Here is a 21,653-nt window from a genome sequence, read left to right as displayed (position 1 = left end):
CCGGCTCGCGTGGTTCGTAGCGTCGTTGGTAGCGTCGCGCGAGGCCGCGAGGTATCTCTCCTATTCGTTCGGTCATGGGACGTCCCCTCGTGGATCGTAGCCGCTCGATCGTCTGGTGGGGCAGCTCTAGGAGTAGTTGCACGTGGTGGCGCGTATCCTCGGGCGAAATTTCGGTCGTCGTCTGTACGCGTGCACAAACGAGAGTCTCTCTCCTTTCCGTTCTCCTATCCTTGGCGCTCGTAGGCCAGAGGTCTGGTAGGGCAGAATTCTTAAGGCGGCGATGGTGGTGGCGGTGGTGGTGGTGCACAGCTGCCGACGACGACGCCCGTGTAGCTGGTGGTGGTGGCTGCCGGTGGTGGTATAGTAGTAGTAGTAGTAGTAGCTCTCGGTAAGAGCACATCGTACCACCTCCCATTTCGTCCTCTCGTCGTGCTGGCACACGGCTCTTAGCTATACTTTCGTACGGCGAGCCGTCGTCCCCGTCGTTCAGTCGGTCGGCCGCAACACGACGCTCGATCAGCCGATCAGCTGTTCTCTTTCGCATCGGCTCGCCTTCATCCGGCAAAAACCTACGAACCTACACGGCGGAACCTTTGACTTTTCTCTCGTGGTCTTTCGGTATCTTTCGCCTTCTGGCTCTCTGCTCGCGTTTTCTGACTTCTTCCCGCGGCGTGGTGCCTGCAAGGACTCAACGTCTGTTGGAGCAACGACGAGGTGGTCGAATGGGTTCACGCGACCCTCGAAATTGATGCGCGAACGATCCTCGAAAAACGACCATGCACGAGCTCGCGCGTGTCCGCTCACTCGTTCCGCTTGCGACGGGCAACGATTCCTGGCTGGAGGCTGATGTCTTTGATGCGATGATTGATTGGTAAATTCGCGGCCAAGGGTGCCTGGTTTCGCTTGTTTCTCTCGTGAAACCATAGAAATGATGTTTAACGTTACTTATCGTTCGATCAAACTATCTTTGCTTTTTCTTCTGAATCTACAATTTACTCTCGAACATTAAAATACTTTTTGAGTAATGAAGGGAACGCAGTTGCACTCGGTGCCCTACAGTTTTAACCTTTTGTAACAGTATCGCTTTTCGATGAAGCGAGAAACTTAGTTGTTACCCTATTGGTTGAAGGAGACCACCATAGTGAACCATCACAGTGCACAGTGTGTTTAAAAAACGACAATCGTCGCGAAGTGGTGCACAGATGACAACGAATCGTGATTGTGTGATGTGCAGGAGGAAATAGTGCTCGAAAGTGATTATCGCGAGCGATCTAGCGATTGTAACGGATCTGGCACTGGAACCGGCAAACTGGAGATCCTAGGGATGTTCCCGCCGCGAACGGAAGCGCCGACAGCGGACAAGCTGGCGCTCTGTTACGCGCCGCACGTTGACATGACCACGGTGATCGAGGTCGAGGTGCGTTTTCGTTGAAAATCTTATGATTTTTCTGTGCTCGATTCATTCTTAATATCGAATGCATATCTTTAATGATTTTAAGCAGATGAAATTTTACTTATGCAAGTATTGACTTTTCTAAGATAGTTCTGTCATTTCGCGATTTTGGATGGAGATGATTTTATTAATAGTGTTTTCGATGCGATAACCAAGTGCAATTATTCGTGTTTATAGCAGATGAAATTTAAACGTTTGTGGGAAAAAAGCTAGTATAATTGTGTAGATTATAAAAGCGAAGCGACGATAGCAATCAATTTTGCGATTAATCATCTTTTTATCTATGAAAAGATACAAATTATACGCAATTTCGTTGCTCGAAGAGAAGGAAGTTGTTTAAGCAGAGTTTCTTCGAAGCATTATTCATGCACTGATTACGCTTGAGTAATGTATTAAAAATATATGAAAACATAATTCACCATTAACTCGAATTTGCACAAAACTGCATCGTAGAATATATTTCAATCAGCTTCGATATCGATAAAACGTAAAGAGTAATTCATACTGTAACGTACTTCACAATCACCATCGTAAAACAAATATGTTTCTTACGATCCAATCAATATTAGTAGAATCAATCATGAAATTTAGTAATGAAAACAGATACTTATATTAGACTTTTGAGCAATCAAATCTCAAACTCTTACCATATATCTATCGCCTGCGATCTTCAAGTTAATACTCTCCATGATACGTGATCCCATGATAGTTGGCGGAAATAAAACTTTCACTGCGCAATAAAAATACTCGTTGCCGTAATCGTCGAACAAGTAGGCGTAGCAGAAAATCAAAGTGTTAAAGATTAGATACTATTTCTATCTAGTTAAATCTCCCAATATACATAATTTTTTCATTCACATTTGAAATTCTATCAAAGTATTTCATAAATCGTGTTGACGTTCTATAATTAAATTTCTCTTGGCTTATAAAAAGGAAATTATCATAAATATCAGTTTCATTATTTTGACAACGAAAATGAAGCTGAATTAGTGATAATGGAATTTTACAATTGCATAATATATATATTATTCGGGTTACCTACCGCTATCGAAGGTTAAGAGCTATACAGTAAAAAAAAAATGTTGAAGAGTTCTCGCGAACGTTCAACACGGTAAATTTCTTTTCTAGTTATTTATTCGTAATCTACGATCTGTCGATTTCGACACGGGGCCGACTTATTGGTTATTAATTGTCTACTTGTCATATGTGGCAAGAAGGACGATTTCTCCCGACCTTATCAATAGCGATCTCAGCTGGAAAGTTCGGCTATGCGTCTTGTGAAATGAATCGGTCGTTTGCAGGTTGCTCTCCAGCCGAAATTTTATGCGTGTATCGTGTCAGATCGTTTTGATCGAGCTTGTTATTAAACGATCGTCGTCTTTTTTTGCGCCACGATCTATGTAGTTCCTGACTTTTTACATTACTTTCTTCGCTTCGATCAATCTTCTACAGTCGTATGTCGGTATCGAACCGATACGAAAATGATTTTTACGCTTTCAAAGGACACGATTCGGCGAATAACCGGCATTCGAGTTAATTATTCATCGAGGAAGTTGAATCCACGAGATTACTTGGAAACAGATAGTAACTGGAATATTATTGTTGCGAATATTTCTTTAAAATTCATTGGTTTCGTTGTATTTTTCTAGCCTTGTAATTACTCTGTCTCTTCCGTTGCTCCACACGAAACAGTTCCCGCATTTGCCTATTTGATCCTCCTATCTTGTATAATGTCTGTACAAGACCGTACTTGTAAATTCGATTCACTCTCAAACTGCAACATTTACGTTTTTCTAAATCATTTCTCCGTGTACGATCGCGTTTACGTATTTTCTTTCCAAATACGCGAAATGTCGCATCCAATTTTGGATTAAGCTATCCTGCACGACAAACAGTTCGTTGTACACGCTGACCGCAGCGAATTCTCAAGGAAATGGCAATATTTAAATTGACGAATATAAAAACCGTAACGATAATAATCCAAGAGATATTAACGACAACAATATGAAATCGAAACGTTTTGTCGATGGTCTTATTTAAATGAGAAAATTTAACTGTCCGATATATTCAAATCAGATATTTAATTACGTAAGAAATTGATGACGCGTGTCCGTTTGGAACGTGGACCAGACACGTGAAAGTCAAACCTATAATGGTCGAGTAACAAACATTACTGCAAATTGAAATACGCCTTAATGGGGTTCCGTTTGGCATCGAAGATGAAACGGTACTTGTGCACGGGTTCGTAACGACGCAACTCGTTAAACGACGACAAATATTTCGTACGGAATAAAACAAGGTACAACGGTCTGTTGCAATGACCCAGGCCCTGTCTACCCGACATAGATTTCGAAATAACAATTTGGAAAGCGACTTGGAAAGCGACAAAGCTGAATTTTGTCTCATTAAACGTCGGTATCGGGCAGATTAGGCCAGATTATGGTATTTAACCAAGTGAGAGTTTCCTTTTATAACGGGTCGTTCCGTTCAATTTTCGGCCTACCATCGTTAAATTCCGTTACGAACAGTTTTCTCGATAATCGAGTTCTTCCTACTACTGTGTCGCGATTTTTCACCCTGCATGGATAGTGTGCTTATCAAATACTTTATCTGTAACGTTCGAAAGTCTTTCTTGAAAAATATTCTTAGAGATGAAATTAGGGAAGAGATCAGATGTTACACCGCTTGTTGCCTTTTGGTTTGGTTTGGTGATACCACAGCATTGAAATGTTCGAAGTCAAAATAATATTTAAGAGTATAATAATATATATTTCTGACAACTTTATGTCTGAACAAGTCTTCACAAATTTTCTAATTAATAGCGTATAATCATCACGTAGATGAACGTACACCACCATTAAGTAAAATTTATCTCATTCACGAGTGGCATTCGGTTTTAAATTGCCTTACATAATTAGAATCGACAAGTGACATTCAAATGGATCGTCGTATGAATAGGAAAAAAGGTACATGTGTTGGCCCTTCGTTGCTTATAGAGATGTTTAAGATCGTATCACCAGAACAGAAACCTAATGGCTTGCACCGGTATAGTGTCTATACAAAGCCTTTCTGTCGATATTCAGATACATCACAGATCGATACTATCTACCTGAATAATATCGCGTAATCGTTCCATCGGAAGATCACGTGGACTAGATTGGGTTCTGTTCTTATCGAGCGAAAAATTTTGAAATCCACGCGAAAGCGTCGTAATTTTGGAAATTACGAACGTGGATCTTGTTTGTGCATTGTTCGATCGTATGATTCGAATTCTGAGTTTTGATTCTGGAAATACATTACCTGTGTTCTAGCGAAAAAAATTTCGTAATGTTAAAAAAAAATTAGTTTACAGATAAGCAAATAGAATTTTTATTAAACGCTTAGTTTGCTAATACTTGTGGAATCTTCAAAATATTTAGTTACTGATTTGTAAACTATAAATATATTTTTAATTACCCTAGGTCTATCAATAATCACATAATAATATTTCCTTTCATTTCGTTTCAACCAATTATGCAGACTGAAAAGTACATTTGTACATACAATTCACTATATTTTCAAAGGTGAAACATGCTTAATCACAGCTCAGCAATTTGCTTCGATGATCTTGCGATTTGTGACTGATATTTCATGCAGTCGATAGTTCGTAGAGATTCTGATATGCCTAGCTTTTAACATGGAGATGTTTATCGAAATTTTGTAACAGCGTTGAACAGAAATTAGAAAGATGTATTCGAAAAAAATATCGGAAACGACTATACCTAAAATAGTTGAAAATTGATAATCAGTCCCAAACAATAATTATTTACTCGTAAAATTCCTAAGCCCACTTAATGCCAATGTAAAGTGATTATAGAAGATTTATGAACTTTCTATAACAACGTTCGAACACTGTAATTTTATCCTTTTCTACGACGTACCGGAAGCTTCTGTCTCTCAATTCTGAAGTAATTCTTCCGAACGTGTTAATTTTAGTGGAAGCATACTTTTATAAGAATGGAAGACTATTCAAATGGACAATAGAAACCACTTTTACTGAATTTTTATCGAATGTGTTAAGTAGGTTGTTTCTTAACCGAAAACGTCTTTAGATACGCAATTGAAACGTAGAAAGTAAACGAATTAATTTTAGCTCAATCTATATTTTAGGCTTTTACGATATAAGTATGACATAGTATATTTTACATGCAGATGTTACATTGTAAAGAATGGAGTTTCTGGGTAAATAAATTGTCACGTCAGAAATATAAATTATCTGACCAGTTAAGTTATCTTAATCATTTAGTTTGGTAATTAATCTTATTGGACCATCGAAAATTGCATGTCAGAGTACAAGACAACAAATTTAATTTAATTAAACTAAAAACTTACTCCAAACACACACACGCGAAGAATTACGAAACGTTTATAAAAGCGGCCTCGTCGCAAGCTTTTTCATGTTTTAAAAATTAATACATTTTATTCACCTGCCACTGTCCAAAGAATTTCAAATAAACTTTCTTATTCGTGTCATCCGTTATAGTTCGAAGCAGAATAAATTATCGAAAATTGCACGACCGAATGGAGGAAATCACTATCGATTTATGTATGAGTGCCTGAAAGGAGCGACGTTGATGATCAAACGACGAGTTTTCCTCATGGTCGCTTATCACTCCTAATAACACTTTATCGCGTTATCGAGAGCTTGGTGGTCGGTGTCGCTCGTTCGACTCTCATATGATTTCCTCAAGAAAGATCTATACCACGCCTATATTCCGTCCCTAAGTTATTTTCGTTGCGTTATGTGCCAAAAGATTTGCATAGCATTTATGTTCACCACCTTCGAGAAATAAGCGCCACTGTTCCATATACCCGTCGTTTATAGTAATGGCAGACCTCCAACGCCGCTGACATGATTTTTTTTCTTTTCTTTTCTTTTCTTTTCTTCTCTCTCGATACCAGCGCACATTAGTCACCGCAATTACTGGTGGCCAGCAATTTTTTAATAGCGGCGAAAGTTACGGCCGACGACGAACGTGAATGTGTGTCGAAGAACGCGCGTATCTCTGCTCGCTTTTATTATGGTTATTACTTTTTATTTCCTGCGTTTCTTTTTCTTTTGATGTGCCCCTATATATGACGTTGCTGAAAACAATTGAACTTGCTCACGAGAGAAAATTTTAATCCTTTAAGCGCTACTACATTTTCATAAGTCGTTCCGTTTAACCGCAAGCAAATTGCAGCCGGTATTTGAACGGATTTTTAGTTAGGGGATTAAAATTTAAAAATGCGATGGAGAATGGTAACAGCGTAAACCGAGTGAATTATAGAAAAACTGTACGAGTAAGCTACGAAAAGCGTGTGTCTGAGCGAAAATGTCTGAGCTCTACCATAAGATATTCCAAAATACTTTTTACGACAGCAAGTATCTAGCATATCTTGTAACATATATATTAATGTATGAATTTTTCTGTGAACAGGACCGATTAACTGGTCACGGGGGTATTTCCTCGCTGGGCGGTGGAAATTCCTCGCCGTATTCCGGCGCCCATCACCACGGTCACAGAGGCAATGGAAACGGCAGTGGGATGCCCCATCATGGGGGCGCATCGTTGCCCACCGCCTCCGACTTTCAACCACCGTACTTTCCACCCCCGTTCCCCTCGCATCATCATGCGCCGGCGAGTCCTCAACATCCGGGTCTTGGCCAGCCGCAACATCTCGATTACCTCGTCGGCGATCCATACACGCAGACGCTCAACACGTTGCATCAACATCACTATAATCACTTGAGTGCCGCTGTCACGGCTGGCCAGAGGAGTGGTGATCTCAGGAGGGACGCAGAGGGCATCCATGTGGTGAGTAATCGCTTCGATGAGTTATTAGTAGGTTTTAACCCTTTCGTCCCTAAAGTCAACCACAGTCGTCAATCAGTTTGGCTTACAAGTATAAATCTGTTTATTACTAGGAGTATTTTGATCGATTTTAGGACGTTTATAACGTGAGAGAAATACGAAGCATTTCCAGAACGAAATAAAAATTAAGTTAGATTGCAAAATTAGGTCCAATCTCGCATCGTGTGCAAACGATAGATGTAACACTGTTGAAATTTTGCATTAATAATATTTTACGATTCAACGTATTTATATTTCCACTAGGAAGATAACACGCTCTTGTATATTGCATCATGCATCAAATATGAATATCTAAGTATGCTGAATCGCGTAGCGCGATCGGTAGAAAATTGCAGCGATGTTTCATCGTTCGTCCTCATCGAATCATAATTATAATAATTCACTGTATCAGAATACGTAGCGAGTACCGAGAAAAACTGTCTTTAGTTTATTGTGTTTCAAAATGTTTGCGAGATAAAATTTTATTTTAAATACACGCATAACTATTTTCTATGGTAAAGACTGTAATTATATCACATTAACAGATTACTAATGTATGTGCATATATACACTCTGAAACTTTATCGCTTTCCCATCATCGCATTCGTTATGATCCTACGATAAATGCCATATGGTAAATGCCATTTGCCATATATTATAGTTATGGTAATTAATATCTTTGTCCTATTAAAAAATGAAAGACTTATACCATCGTAGGAAATCGACGTCGGAATTAAATATTCGCATTAATTCTTAAACGACTAGATATTACGCATATCTTAAAATTGTCTATTAATTATCTATACTTAATTAACATTTTCCTCAATTTCGCGATCTATCTCAGTCTATATCGAGTAAATATTCATAAACATTATCTTCGTTAATTAGATATACTATAGGTTTTTTAGGTGCTAGTGTTTTACTATATAAACTTTCAAAACTTGCCTATTGCTTCTCACATTTTATAACAACAAAAACACCGTTTATACGAGTTTCACTTATACGAATGAAATTATAGTTAGTGTTTGATTAAATAAATTCTTGCTCTTTAAATCTATTTGTCTGAACGTGAATTCCTACTTATAATGTATGGATGAAAAATCATAATAGGTAGAAACTTCTATTACATAAACTACATATCTGTCTGCTAGCAAGTTCATATAAATGGATTTTCACTGTATACAAATAAGAATAGGACAAATATAATAGAAACAGACCCAATGTAACCATACCCTACATCAAATTAAACACCACTTATTCGCTGGAATAGTTGCCGAAACAATAATACACTAATCACACCGATAAAACAAAATCTATTTCGAAGTAAACCGATAAACGATGATTCTGAAACGCGTTCGTGGTCTCGCGGAAACACGGTCGTTTGGTCGTCAAGATCATCCTGGGGGTTTGCGCGTAAAATCGAAGCGCGCGGAGATCCGGTCACGTGCACGTCCGGCTGGCTCATTAGAAAAGGTACGCGGCGTGTTATTTGTAGGACGGGCCGCTGGCAGTTGAACAGCAGGGGGATGCGTAATAATGGCCGGCTATCGATCTATTAGACGTATCGCGACCAATAAGTCGGCCCGTGACATCGGTGATTACGATCGTTGATCCCACGAAGAGCACGCGAGGAATCGAGACGCGCGACATTTGCATTTGCCACGGTTCTGCGTGCCTGTCCTCGCTCCGATGGGTGGGATAGTCTGGTCAGGTATTAACGTAACTCGAAAGAAACGATCGACTCTCGGCCAGTCAGAAGAACCGGCCAACAGGAAGTCGAGGATCAACGTAACGTTTTGTTCCCGATTAGTTGGATTTTTTTGGTTTACGGATGGATCGTGTGGTTTCTTGCTTGTTCTCGATCGTCTCTCTCCGCTTCGCTGTCTAACCGTCGCACGTCGAATATGCGGAGAACAACTCCGTGTTAAGTATACCCGCAGCGGGCTTTTTGTTTAAAGAAGTGCGAGAGTATTGTTTGCTCTAGCGGGAATCGTAAGTACGTGGACGTGTGTGACTTATTCGTGGCATAGTCGCGGTCTTCCTGGGTAGACGCGGTCTATTTCCGTAAAGTAGAAAATTTATTCCCTCGGCTGTATTTGGAGAAGCATTGATTGTCTACCGATAGTTCGACGGGATTACGGATGGGTTAAAGGAGGAAGACTTTGGAATTGTCTATCGAGCGAGGAAGTTGTTAGGAGATGATCTTGCTTATGGCTTCTGTTAAGATCAAGTTTGTGAAGAGTTTAGAAACTGTCAATTATTTTTTTTTTTTTTTTTAGTTAGGATAAGTAGTTCGTGTTTGTAACACGTCCGTCAGAATTATAGATCAAATGTTCCACGACATATCACATTTTATTTCTTGTATCTTCTTGCGAGGTATTCAATAATAGAATATATTTTTATTGTAATCAAAAATTATCTAAGGCTTGATTCAGATTGTAATTTACAAACTTGATTTAATCATTAGAAAGCAAGTGTATTATTTGAAGGATCTAGATTCCCAAACAAATTCACGCGGAGTATAACGCGCCTTTGCTCATAGTAACGGAACACCGTGCTACCACGTATTTAGGGGCAACTTCAGACCTCTAATAATACTCACGATAATAGTATTTGCGGTACACCTTACCCCAATAGCTTTTATGAAAGTATCACCCTAATTATAGCGGGGGAACGCGCGTAAACCACGCTGTGGATTATGTTTTGGGCGGTTTCCATAGGTGTCGTGTGACGTTCGCGCAAAAAAGACCAGGTTCGACGAAATTCGACACGCGGCTGAAGAATACGTTTAGTTTCGCACAGATCGAAACTGGCCAGAAGAAGAGAAAAGCGGGTTCGGTTTAACGCATCTGTCTGCGCCATATGCAGTCTCGTATTGCGAGCCTGAAATTCTGTATCGAAAATTATTTATTTTACGCCTCGTAAAACGAGTAAAATACGGGCGAAAATGTACTTTGATATTGGTGAAGGTATCGTCACCGATTTGCGAGTAACCGTTAGGAACTCACAATTACGTTCGAATTAAAATTTATTTAGTAAAGCTATTACAAATGCACGGACTCGTTAATTTCATTTGGTTAACAGCAACTTCGTAATCACGATTTATTTTCTATCGCCGATGTTTATTATACAAGTGAAATTGGTATAATTTGTTGAAAATAACGAATTATAATAAAATGGATTATGTACAATACGAAAATGCAAAATAACATATTATTTAATTTTTATGGAATGTTACAAAGTAAATTCGTTTCATATTGATACTTGTAAATATGTAGAATGTTCCACTAGAAACTCGGCTTTAAAATACTTTGCCGACCTACGAGATTGAAATATCGATTATTTCGAGCAGTACAACCCCTTGTAGTCTATCTTGGTTTGCCTAAAGCGCATTCTTCAAAGGAGGGTGGCCAATCTTGTTCTGAATGAAACCTAACATCGATTCAATCTCGCGATGCGCGAGCATAATAAAGTATTGAGCACATCCTTCGATTACTTTTATCGCTCACTTTCACTATTTATTCTAAATGTTACTGTAAATTTTGTTTTCTTCTGGAAAATGGAAAGTAAATCTTTACCGATGATAATAAATTCACCCTTAAAGAGATTAATTACGAATGATTAATTGAAAGCCTTATTTCGAGGATGATGAAATCTTAAAGCAGGCATAGCGAAATTTCCGTAAAGTTACGCGATTACCATGGTTCCAGGAGACTTTCGGTCTGCTAGGAGAGAAGATAGTTGTAGACGGGGCACAAAGTCTCAAACTCCTTTCCCAAACTATACGCAGTAACGGCGTCTTGCATAGTTGATCGTAGTTAGGGAACTTGCCGCGATGACTATGCGTCGACTCGCGTCACCCTTAGAGTTTTCGGTTCGGTATCTCTGCCACAAGCATCGAGAACGACAACGATGCGAGATTATGCTTCGACAGCTTCAAGGGGACACATCGTTCGAAACCACTTTGAGGGTTCGAAAGCACGTAATTATATATGGACTAGATTATCAAATCTAAAAAATTAACGACTCCTTCGTCATTGTCTTAATTACTATAATTCAAAAGTTATTAATCTTGCGGTAGAAAAAAAAAAAAAATTGGAAACTGTTCTACATTCTATCGCGTGTAAAAAAAGTGAAAGTTCAGCGAAGGTTCCTTTAAATCACATTTCCTGTATCCCAAATAGATTACCATGGAATATAAATTGCCTACTTCCAAGCTTAACTATACATTTATATCGTTACAAAGTCATATACGATTAGAAAAATTGGATGGATGAAATATTTTTGTTATTTCCTTCCTCTACGGTTTCTTCCAACTGCGATGCATTCTAATATTTTTGGAATGGGCCACCCTCTTGAACCATCGCGTTCGTTGCCCTCCCTCGAGTAATTTACTTATTAAATTTTCGGCTGACCTTTGGCATTCCCTCGGGGAGAATGCCAGGGACGCGTTTACTTTGACTGAAATATGCCAAGCGCTGCAATCCTTAAGACGGTATCGGAGACGCGTAAAAGAGGTAAACGATTTCTCCACCCTGTTCTTTTGGTTTTAATTTGCTTTCTCGTTTACGTGACACGTGAAACTTGCGTTACAGGGGAGACGGTGAAAAATTTACAGGATAGTACGGTATAAACGCATGGGGCCAACTCGTCAAGGTAACATTGGATCGGCGTGTAATCGGAAATCACCGATCACTCGATAAAACGATTAATAAACGCCATTTCATCTGCCGATGACTAATGTTACATCATACTCGATCTAACTGAACAACAATGATACGGTAGTTTCTAGTCAAATGATTAAGGGAAACGAGAGGTAGACGAATGAATAACGTTGTCTACAGTTGTGCAGAAAAATCGATAGAGTTGTTTTCTTTAGTGGAGATCTTGTTAATAAAGATGAAAAATTAAAAATTGTAGTTACCTTATGTAACGTATTATGAATAATTATTACTTGTGTCTTAAGATACCATAACTGTATCATAAATATGTATCACTATCTGCATCGTAAATATATATATACATAAATGTATGTGTAAATTGACTGATCGTAAAATCTGTATTGAAGATGCAATTTATGATCATGTTTACACTAGTGCTGGTAGTTTAATACATATTTAAATACTATTAAAAACAAACTTTGTAGCCGATGTAAATAAAATCGTGTGCGCTCTATTTCACGAGAAACGTTTTACGAAGAAGAAAGAACAGATGATGATATGCTTCCGAAAAAGAGACGACAATACCAATAATCAGGCAAGTGGTTCGGCCGATTCCAATAGCTTTATCCTTGAAAACGAGCAGCCTCGTGCTTCCTCTATACACCGTAGCCCACGCGTTTTATACTGAATTATAGTATCTCGTCTGAATCCCTTCACAGTCTCACATTTATGCTCGAGAGAGTACAATTTGTGACAGCCTCTTCGATAAGGGATCTTACGATTCAGAAAATCTGCCTCATTGTGGGACGTCTTTCTCACGGGGAAGAGTTAAATATCGAGTTATTACGGAACAATGATGATAATCTAGATACGTTCTTCTCATTTTATTAACAAGAATATTTACCTTATGAGATTGAAAAATTGCACTGAGAAAAGTAAACAATTGTAATAAAAATTCGCATTATTTAAAACTATCTTGTTCTTTGATCGAGTTTACGGTTATACTATTGCGAAAGATCTTCTGCAACAGATACACCATACTTTCCTTCATTTCGAATGCGTACTTGCTTTTTTCTTAAATCAATAAAAATATCTTCTTTAACATAAATCTTTACATTGACTGAAAGAACAAAGAAAAAATATATATACATTTTATTTGTACTCAAACAATTTTATTACACGTCTACGCCACTAATATAACATTCTGTCGAATCATCAGCCAACATAATCAAACCCAACATCCTCCATTTCTTTAAACTCCATCAACCTCGAAGACCACCAATTTCCAACGGTCCGAACATCAAATATTTGCTCGCTCGCATAACAGGTATTATCTACAAAAATGTTACGTAACTCTGAATCTCGATTAACATGACAACAAGGAGAAGGTAAAGGCGTGCGTGTGTGTAAGTGAGTGTGTGTGTGTCGGATTACACAAGAGGAAATATGGGTAAGACTCGCTAGATCGTCGATCAGAAGGGATCGCCGTGATATCCGCGGCGTGGTCCCATTTATCAGTATCGATACCGCGAATACCGACCGTCGTGACTTCACCTCACCGCGGCGTTTAACGAGAGAAAGGCGATCACATTTCATCTCATTAGTCGGCTGGCATGGTTACATCAATTTATAACTAACGCGGGCCGTCGATAGATACCGGTAGGTAGCGCTCGACCACTTAGCCGAGTTAATTAGCACCGCGTTTCTATTTCTTTGGTCGCGTGAAAGCCGGACTCTAAATGGTCAGGACGTCGCACACGATGAATCGTGCGATTTTCGATGTACGACAGCTCGGATATCGCGGTAACTCACGACCTAAGCCTTAAAACGGTCGTAATTTTTATAGTTAACAAAATTCTTGCTTGTATTTTATCGATTCTTGACCACGTGAGGGATTCTATTATTTTTATTAACTCATTACGAGCCACCGTTGCGTTAATGCAATATTTCATTTGCAATATTCTTGCAATCAATCTACATTATCATATTCAGCTTTCTAACATCGCGATCGTGAAAGCCAATTCCAAAGATTCGCTCAATATTCTTTTCGTCGTTATTTCTTTCACATAGATGCTACAATTTTTCGAGATTTTGAAAAAGTTACAGTATTTGCAACGTTATTTGAGAAAAAGTTGAATATTCTACGAACGTTCATGTTAAAAAAGTATTGATTAATGTTTGGATTTTAAGATTAAATACCACAAGACTGAACAATTTTATGTTTATCGAATGCACATAGCTATTGATCATATCGAAGTTCATCATCGAGTTTCGCTAATCGGGATCTGCAACGTCGCTATGACATTCATGTTGATAAATGAGCTAGGTAACCTATGCCTGCTAAAATGTAAATGAGGTTATAGGTGTACATGCGCTTTTTTGGGATAGCATGTTTGCATGATGAGACGACGGTGTACGGCTAATTTGCCACTCTCGAGTATTAATATTAATGTCAGTGTCCGGTGGGTGATGAAGAATGTTGTAAGTAGTTAATTAGATGTGAGAAATTGTAGGGTGATTTGTATTAGTATAGTGGCTATAATCGTTTTTACTTTCTAGATAGAAATCTTCGTATGCGAACATCCTCGAATATCATCGAATTCATTTATTTCGTGTATTTTATTCGACAGTTTAAAAATGGTTTAAAATTACTTAAATGATACTTTGTTAGTCGTATTTAATGACTTTCTAATACTTTTGCTTGGTAAGATATGAAACTCATCTAAAATTCATTAAGGTATAATATATATAGGACTATGGACTTATTAGCATATATACGACTGTATCATCGAAAGTAGATTTTAATTGTTTTACCGAAAAGGATTGTAATTACGCAGTCGTAAAACGATGACTAACATTTTACTCGGAAAGAAGCAATAATTAATGGGTATCTAAGAAACGAAAAAAAGTCACAAAGAGAAAGTAGTACCAGCTCTTAAATTGGTAAATATAAAATTATCGTTTTACATTTCGGGCTTTGTATTAGTTACTTCTGTCTCATGTTTTCTCACCATAACATCTCAAACCATTAGAACTGTTTGACTCTGTTCACTAGATCAAATAGTTGGTATACCGAAGCTTCATAATTTCGCTATTCCATTCGCTATTTAAAAGCGAACGTATCGCAACGATCTAGAATAGTCGTTACGGAGAAAACGATTACAATAGAACCAACAATCTGGGAAAGAAATCGGAGAAACGTGCGCAGAGATTTCTTCTCGATGCGAGAATCGCGTGGATCGCATAGGAAAGATGTACACCCTTGGACAAAAAGATAGCACATGTGTGCTATCATTAATTTCTCATAGATAGAGTCCGAATTTCCCAAGTTTGACGAATGGCATATAAACAGTACCTTGTAGTAATAAGGTATATGAGCTTGAAACTGTATCTTCGCTATTCCTCTTGTATTTATCAACAATGATTGTGAAATCCGGTCGGCGAAATGATAGCACACCAAGCATTTTGTTTCCATTCCTTAGTATTTCTGTGTATTCTGAGTGGTGTAGACGTAGTGAAAAGTAGAAGAATTTCATTAGAAACCTTACAAATTTCGATTCAAACAATGGGACGTGGAAAACAGCTAAATAGTGAAGAGATTCAAACAGTTTTGAAATTAAAGAAAGAAAACTTTACTATTTCTAAAATTGCAAAAGTTCTCAGTAGAAGTCGGAAAGTCATTTATAATTTACTGAAAGATGTAAATAATTATGGAACAAAAAAAAGCAGTGGGAGACCTTCCGCGATTAGTACTCGTGAAAAACGTGCAATTTTACGTGCCGCGTCAAATTCGCTTCTCACGTCACGTGAAATTGCAGAAAAAGTTGGCGTAAAAACTAATCCTCGGAATGTCAGACGTGTACTACAACAATCCGCGCACATAAAGCGGATGAAATTAAAACGAAGACCAGCTCTAAAGCAGATTCACAAGGAGCATCGATTATATTTTGCAAAAGAACATATACGGTGGAACAAGAAGTGGAGGAAAGTTATATTTACAGATAAAAAAAGATTTAATTTAGATGGCCCAGATGGATTCAATTTTTACTATCATGATGTAAGAAAAAAAAAATTGTCACAAATACGGCGTCAAATGGGTGGAGGTAGCATTATGCTTTGGGCAGGTATTGGGTATAACGGAAAGACTGATTTAATATCAATTCGCAGCAAGATGAATGCTATAACCTATCGTAATTTGATACAAAATCAAATTGCAAAGTACGCAACACATATTGCGAGACAAGATTTTATTTTTCAGCAAGATAATGCTGCAGTTCACACCGCTAAGGTTGTGAAAGAATATTTTTCAACAGAAAATATTGCAGTTTTGGACTGGCCTGCATGCTCCCCCGATTTAAACATAATCGAAAACTGTTGGAGTAAATTAAGCAATGCCGTTTATAGAGAAAATAGGCAATTTGAAAGTATTAATCAGTTAAAAAAGTGCCTTGAAGAGGAATGGAGAAATATATCGCTGGATTATATTAGAAAACTATATCGTTCTTTGCCGAAACGAATGCTGGAGGTGGTGGAGAATAAGGGAGGATCCACACATTATTAAATTTTAAAAGGTTTTTTATTTTTGTACAATTTAGTAGATAATAAACACTACAACTTTTGAAAGTGTGCTATCATTTCGCCGACCGGATTTCACAATCATTGTTGATAAATACAAGAGGAATAGCGAAGATACAGTTTCAAGCTCATATACCTTATTACTACAAGGTACTGTTTATATGCCATTCGTCAAACTTGGGAAATTCGGACTCTATCTATGAGAAATTAATGATAGCACACATGTGCTATCTTTTTGTCCAAGGGTGTATGACAATAATGGTAAGGGCTCGTAATACAACCGTATTTGTGACACGGCCGACTTGCAGTCTAGATAAAATCTCTGGTTTTTCTCGCTATATGTGATTAAGATTCCGAACATATATCTACCTTGTATTTCAATTCTTGGAAGATTGTCTTCGTTTTTTCCCCTCTATATTTCTCTGTAACTACGTATGTATAATTTCTTACATAAGAGACAAACTTCAACTTCGCGCCTGTAAGTACGTGAACGTTTATTAAAATATGCAATTCGTTTTCGGTAGTAACAATTAATAAAGAATTACATGGAGGAGTATTCACGCATACTTAACCGAAGCGTGAACATTGAAAAATAATATTTGGTTATCGCATAAAATCGACGATCATAAACATCAAGTTCCATCGCTTTTGAATTTTAATCTACACGTGCTATTATAACACTGATTATAATAATTTATGTAGGCAATGATATAACTACGTGTGTACTGAATGAGAATAATAAATATGATCTCTGGTAATAAACAAATATTTATGAACAGGTATGGTTATCGTTTACAACCTCCACGCTGTGTCTTCTTCTTAATGTGTACGCTTTTGAAAACATGCCGTCGGTATTGCGATTTATAAAATTAATTTTTCCCCTGTTCGTCGAACGAGTGATATCGCTTAAAAGTGCGCTGCCGAGTGATTTACGTAATCGATACCGGATTTACTCAGCTTTTAATTGGTCTTAATATTGGACGTTCGCCTCGGCGAATTATCAGACCTGTTGAAATTTTATTTATACTTTGATTAAATTAACCCGATGTCACCGGATGGATTTATGGTTAATCTTGATATTGCTGAATGCAGCTCATTCCACGAAAATCGCACGCGAATTCACCACACGCAAGCTGATTTTTATAAATTCTCCGAACAGTTTCTGTATAACGATTCCTCACGAGGAGAAAACAAAAAGTTGCGCGAATCAAGATTCGACTAACATTATTGCATTACGTGCTTCTATGCGATTATATCAGTGATTCGAGTTAATCGTCGAATCATCGAGACTCGGTCTAAAGGTACGAGAGCTGAGTCTTATTTCAATTTGACGTTTAGAAGTTTTTATTATTTTCAGAAGAAGTCATATAGAGAATCTAGGAATCTAAGACTTAATAGTAATAATAAGAGATTGTTATGGGAACTTCAGCAATCGTGACATAAAAGGAATACGTGTTGTTTGTTGCAGAGTAAGGAGGCTACATTAGATTCCTGATATATCGTAACCTAAAAGATACGTTGCACTAACGTTGACAATACGCATTGGATGCACAGTGCACGTGTCTCTAAATAAATTTACTCATGGCAACGTGCGGAGACTTACTAGCAAAGTATATAATGAGCTATACCACGATTATTTCCATTGAGATATTCTTTCACAGCTGAGTAGTTTCACAATTAACTCGAGTAGAAATATTCGATATTTACTTTTACCGATCGTATCAAGTAACGCAAAAATAGAACAATTCTATATCTGACCTAACTTTATTCTTTGTCTTCGCCAATTATAATTTTTATTTGCAAGTACTTTTTCCTGTTATTTGTCAATATGTAACTGAAGTAATATTTCTTTTGATATTTAATTTCAGACGAATATGCATGCGTCGTTTCCGTACGACGGTGGGCGCAGTAGTGGCGGAGGTGGTGGCGGCGGAGGTGGCGGTGGCGGTGGCGGCGGCGGTGGAAGGGGCGTCGAATATGGCGCTGTTCGCCGTCCTGACGCCCTTCTACCACCCCCAGGTCTCGACCAAACCGACCTCGTTCTCCACAGCAGCCTCGTAGACGACCCCCAGGTGAGCGACGATGTACGTAATCACAACACATTTTCTCTATTATCGTTCTACCGCTGTTGCATTCTTACTGTTTCACCAATGAAAATGCTTATAATATTTATGAAAAATTTCAATCTTAATTGCTAATATCATCCAGCAAATTTAAAAGACAGAGACTTAAAGAATTAATTTCTACAATCTTTCTCTTTCAATTCAAAATATATTCGAATATTGCTTTTTTACGAACGTGTTTATTTCAATCTTTTATATTATTTCTGCTTCAGAACACAAATGTAGACGATGGAGGGTTCATGAACGACCTGCCTCTCCTAAAAAGTAAGTAATATCTTGCTTTCTGCTACTTGCTACATTATCAATATACATTGCCATAAGATCGTGTTAAAGTATTCCATTTCAAAGTAAAAACGTTTATTCCACTTTATCGCGATAATCTTACTCCACCTTATCTTATCTTCTTTTCAACCTACCAGTTTCTTACGGGTTTGATGCTCATTATCAAATGCGCCACTCAAATTTGCTACCTTATCAACGTGTTATATCGCTGAAGATGTTTTCTTAATTTCCAAAGCCATATAAGCTGTTTTAACACCGCAAACATAGAATCTCTAACGAATCGACGAATTTACGCGATTCAACGGCGTAAAAAGCGACGTTTCACGTAGGGATAAATGGAAAAAAAGTAATGGACATTATCCCAGCGTGGAAAACGTGTCGGCCGCGCAACCGGAAATATAAAGTAGCCATGCCGGTAACTTGTCGCTTTTAATTAGAATTTATCTCCCAGAGTGTCGTATCGACTGCTCCTCTGTGAACGGAGTATGAATTTCAAACTACGCCGAGAAGATAAAAAGGCGGATGGCCTCCATCTTCCTTCGCCATTAATACGCCACTAATGGTCGTAATTGCAAGGAAAATGAACCGCGACCGGACGTCGTTGCGATCATCGATCGTCCATCGATTTCTCGTGGTATATGGAGAGCTGAGAATCATATCGATGTAAATCCGCTTCACCTTTCATGAAACAGCGTTCAACATTTGATGATTTGATTATGGTTGAAACGAAAAATAAAGATTATCAATTGCGTACAAAATGTTACAAAATATGTTGGGAGATATTACATAGAAATGACTGAGGTTTAGTTCGAAAGAAACATCGATGGATTACCTGGATTTCTCTCGACATTAAAGTAGGTACTGTGTATTGAAAACCACAATCATGCCACATCTAATCCTTCCTCGACCATTACACCATTCATGTATACCAAGATTCCTCGTTACGCGACAGTAAAGCAAAAATGAACAGTTATGTTCCACCAAAGATCAAATGGTTTTTTGATCGAATATTGCCATTCTGCGAATTAAGATAACCGCGATGAAAGCTACACATAAAGCAATTCATTGATTGTCAAACAAATAAATCAAATTTCCACCCGAAAATTACCTTATAACTCAGCACTTCGAAAAATTGATTTCTTATTTTCAAATTGCCATCAAGCTAGACGGCTTCGAACTAGATAAAAATCTATACGCCATCGATCTAATTAAAGGTTTATCTTCGGAATTCGCCTAGCCGATAGTGGGTCGCGCTTTCACGTCAATCTTGCTACGGATTCTTGGAACTGTAAACATATAGATAACCAATTTATACAGATTGCAACATAGTTTCGTTTAACACACGCAGACACGATAAAATTCTCATTAAAATTTAAATTATTGCATGAGTAGAATAGGATACCGAGGTGGCAGAAACTGCCCAATATGCGCTATTACGTAACGCTGAGCCAGTTATCCGACAATGATGGCAAGGGAAAATGTGTCGTGGATTGTGACGATGTCTCTGTTATAAGAAATCGTGCGTTTCGATCGATGATGATCGCATGTGTCGATGCGAGAAGAACGTACCGCAGCCAGGTGAACGTGTTGCGAAAGTGTGACGCGCGTGCTTTGTCAATCCTCAGTCGATACTCAGATTTTACTCTCAGCTATACTTTTTTCTGATCGGAGATCAAAGAATTTCTATCGTAAATTTCCGATTGTACACTCAAATTTGTCTCATAATTAAACAAAAGAATAGAAAAACTTATATATTGATAATGAAGAATTATTGAGTCACCACTTATCATTGGCTAACTGTGAATCATTAATCGTTTTGCAGTTATCAAAGTTTCGAAAGAAGATTTAGCCTATGCGCTTGTCGTAAGTTCGATAACAAAATACAATTGCAACCCCCGACGCGATTCTTGATTTTTCTGAACAGACGACACAATGCCGGAAAAGGTGTACCGGTCACAATATACTGTACCGTATAACTAAATACGTTTCGGCAACGTGTCAGAGGTGCGAAGGAGAAATAAAACTAGAGTGGATGTGCCCGCAGGCGGATCGGATTTCGTTCATTGTCATTGTAATTTTTTGGCAGGGCGCAGTTTTCGGGGCGTTACACACCACAGGGGTATTACCTACAGATGGCTGTTTGTTCGAGTGTCACCGTGGGTTATTATATGCCTCGTTACTTGCCCTGTGACGGCTTATTTGGCCAGTTTTTCCTTCCCTTCTATTTCACTCCCCGCCGCCATTGTGCCTTTGTTTCCAACGACGTATCCAACATTGTGTCGTCGAATTTAGAAAGGTTTATCCTGACGCGTGTTCACTTTAACGTGACTTCTTTTCTCCTACCTACGTGCGAGATTTCGATGTGGTTCTTTTATTCGTTTGTACTTTACAATCGAGCTTGTACGATGAATCCTCCTGACAAAAGTCGCTGAAAGTATCGATAATGTACCTTAGAATTTTCTTAGACGTTAGAGTAATATATACAAATGGTAATGTACTAAAATTGAAATTTCTTTCGACACGATATATTTTCTAGTAATTTCTTGCTTTTTCGTATTCAATATGTTTGCTTAAAGTATTCTTGTTGAAATAATTTATTGTTTTATCATCTGTATGATATTTCCGTCTCAACGTGCCAAATTCATAATTTCAATTCGTTAAATCCAAAGTATCACTCCTCCGCCCA

General features: G+C 38.1%; 1 protein-coding gene across 5 annotated transcripts in view; it reads left to right on the top strand.

Annotated features, from left to right (window-relative positions):
* Positions 1 to 21,653, top strand: part of LOC132908009 (transcription factor AP-2-epsilon) — a 202,637-nt gene that overhangs the window by 148,863 nt on the left and 32,121 nt on the right. For 3 of the 5 annotated variants that reach the window (XM_060961526.1, XM_060961525.1, XM_060961522.1), the window contains 3 exons: positions 6,913 to 7,290; positions 18,431 to 18,646; positions 18,898 to 18,949. In XM_060961526.1, coding sequence (XP_060817509.1) covers positions 6,913 to 7,290; positions 18,431 to 18,646; positions 18,898 to 18,949 — 646 coding nt within the window. Of the gene's footprint in view, positions 1 to 388; positions 1,418 to 6,912; positions 7,291 to 18,430; positions 18,647 to 18,897; positions 18,950 to 21,653 lie in introns of those variants that run through there. The other 2 variants (XM_060961524.1, XM_060961523.1) reach the window with 2 other exon arrangements.

The sequence above is a fragment of the Bombus pascuorum genome, chromosome 6 (assembly GCF_905332965.1).
Source record: "Bombus pascuorum chromosome 6, iyBomPasc1.1, whole genome shotgun sequence".
Taxonomy (NCBI): Eukaryota; Metazoa; Arthropoda; class Insecta; order Hymenoptera; family Apidae; genus Bombus; species Bombus pascuorum.
Note: the sequence above shows the minus strand (reverse complement) of the source record. Positions and strands in the feature narration are given on the sequence as shown.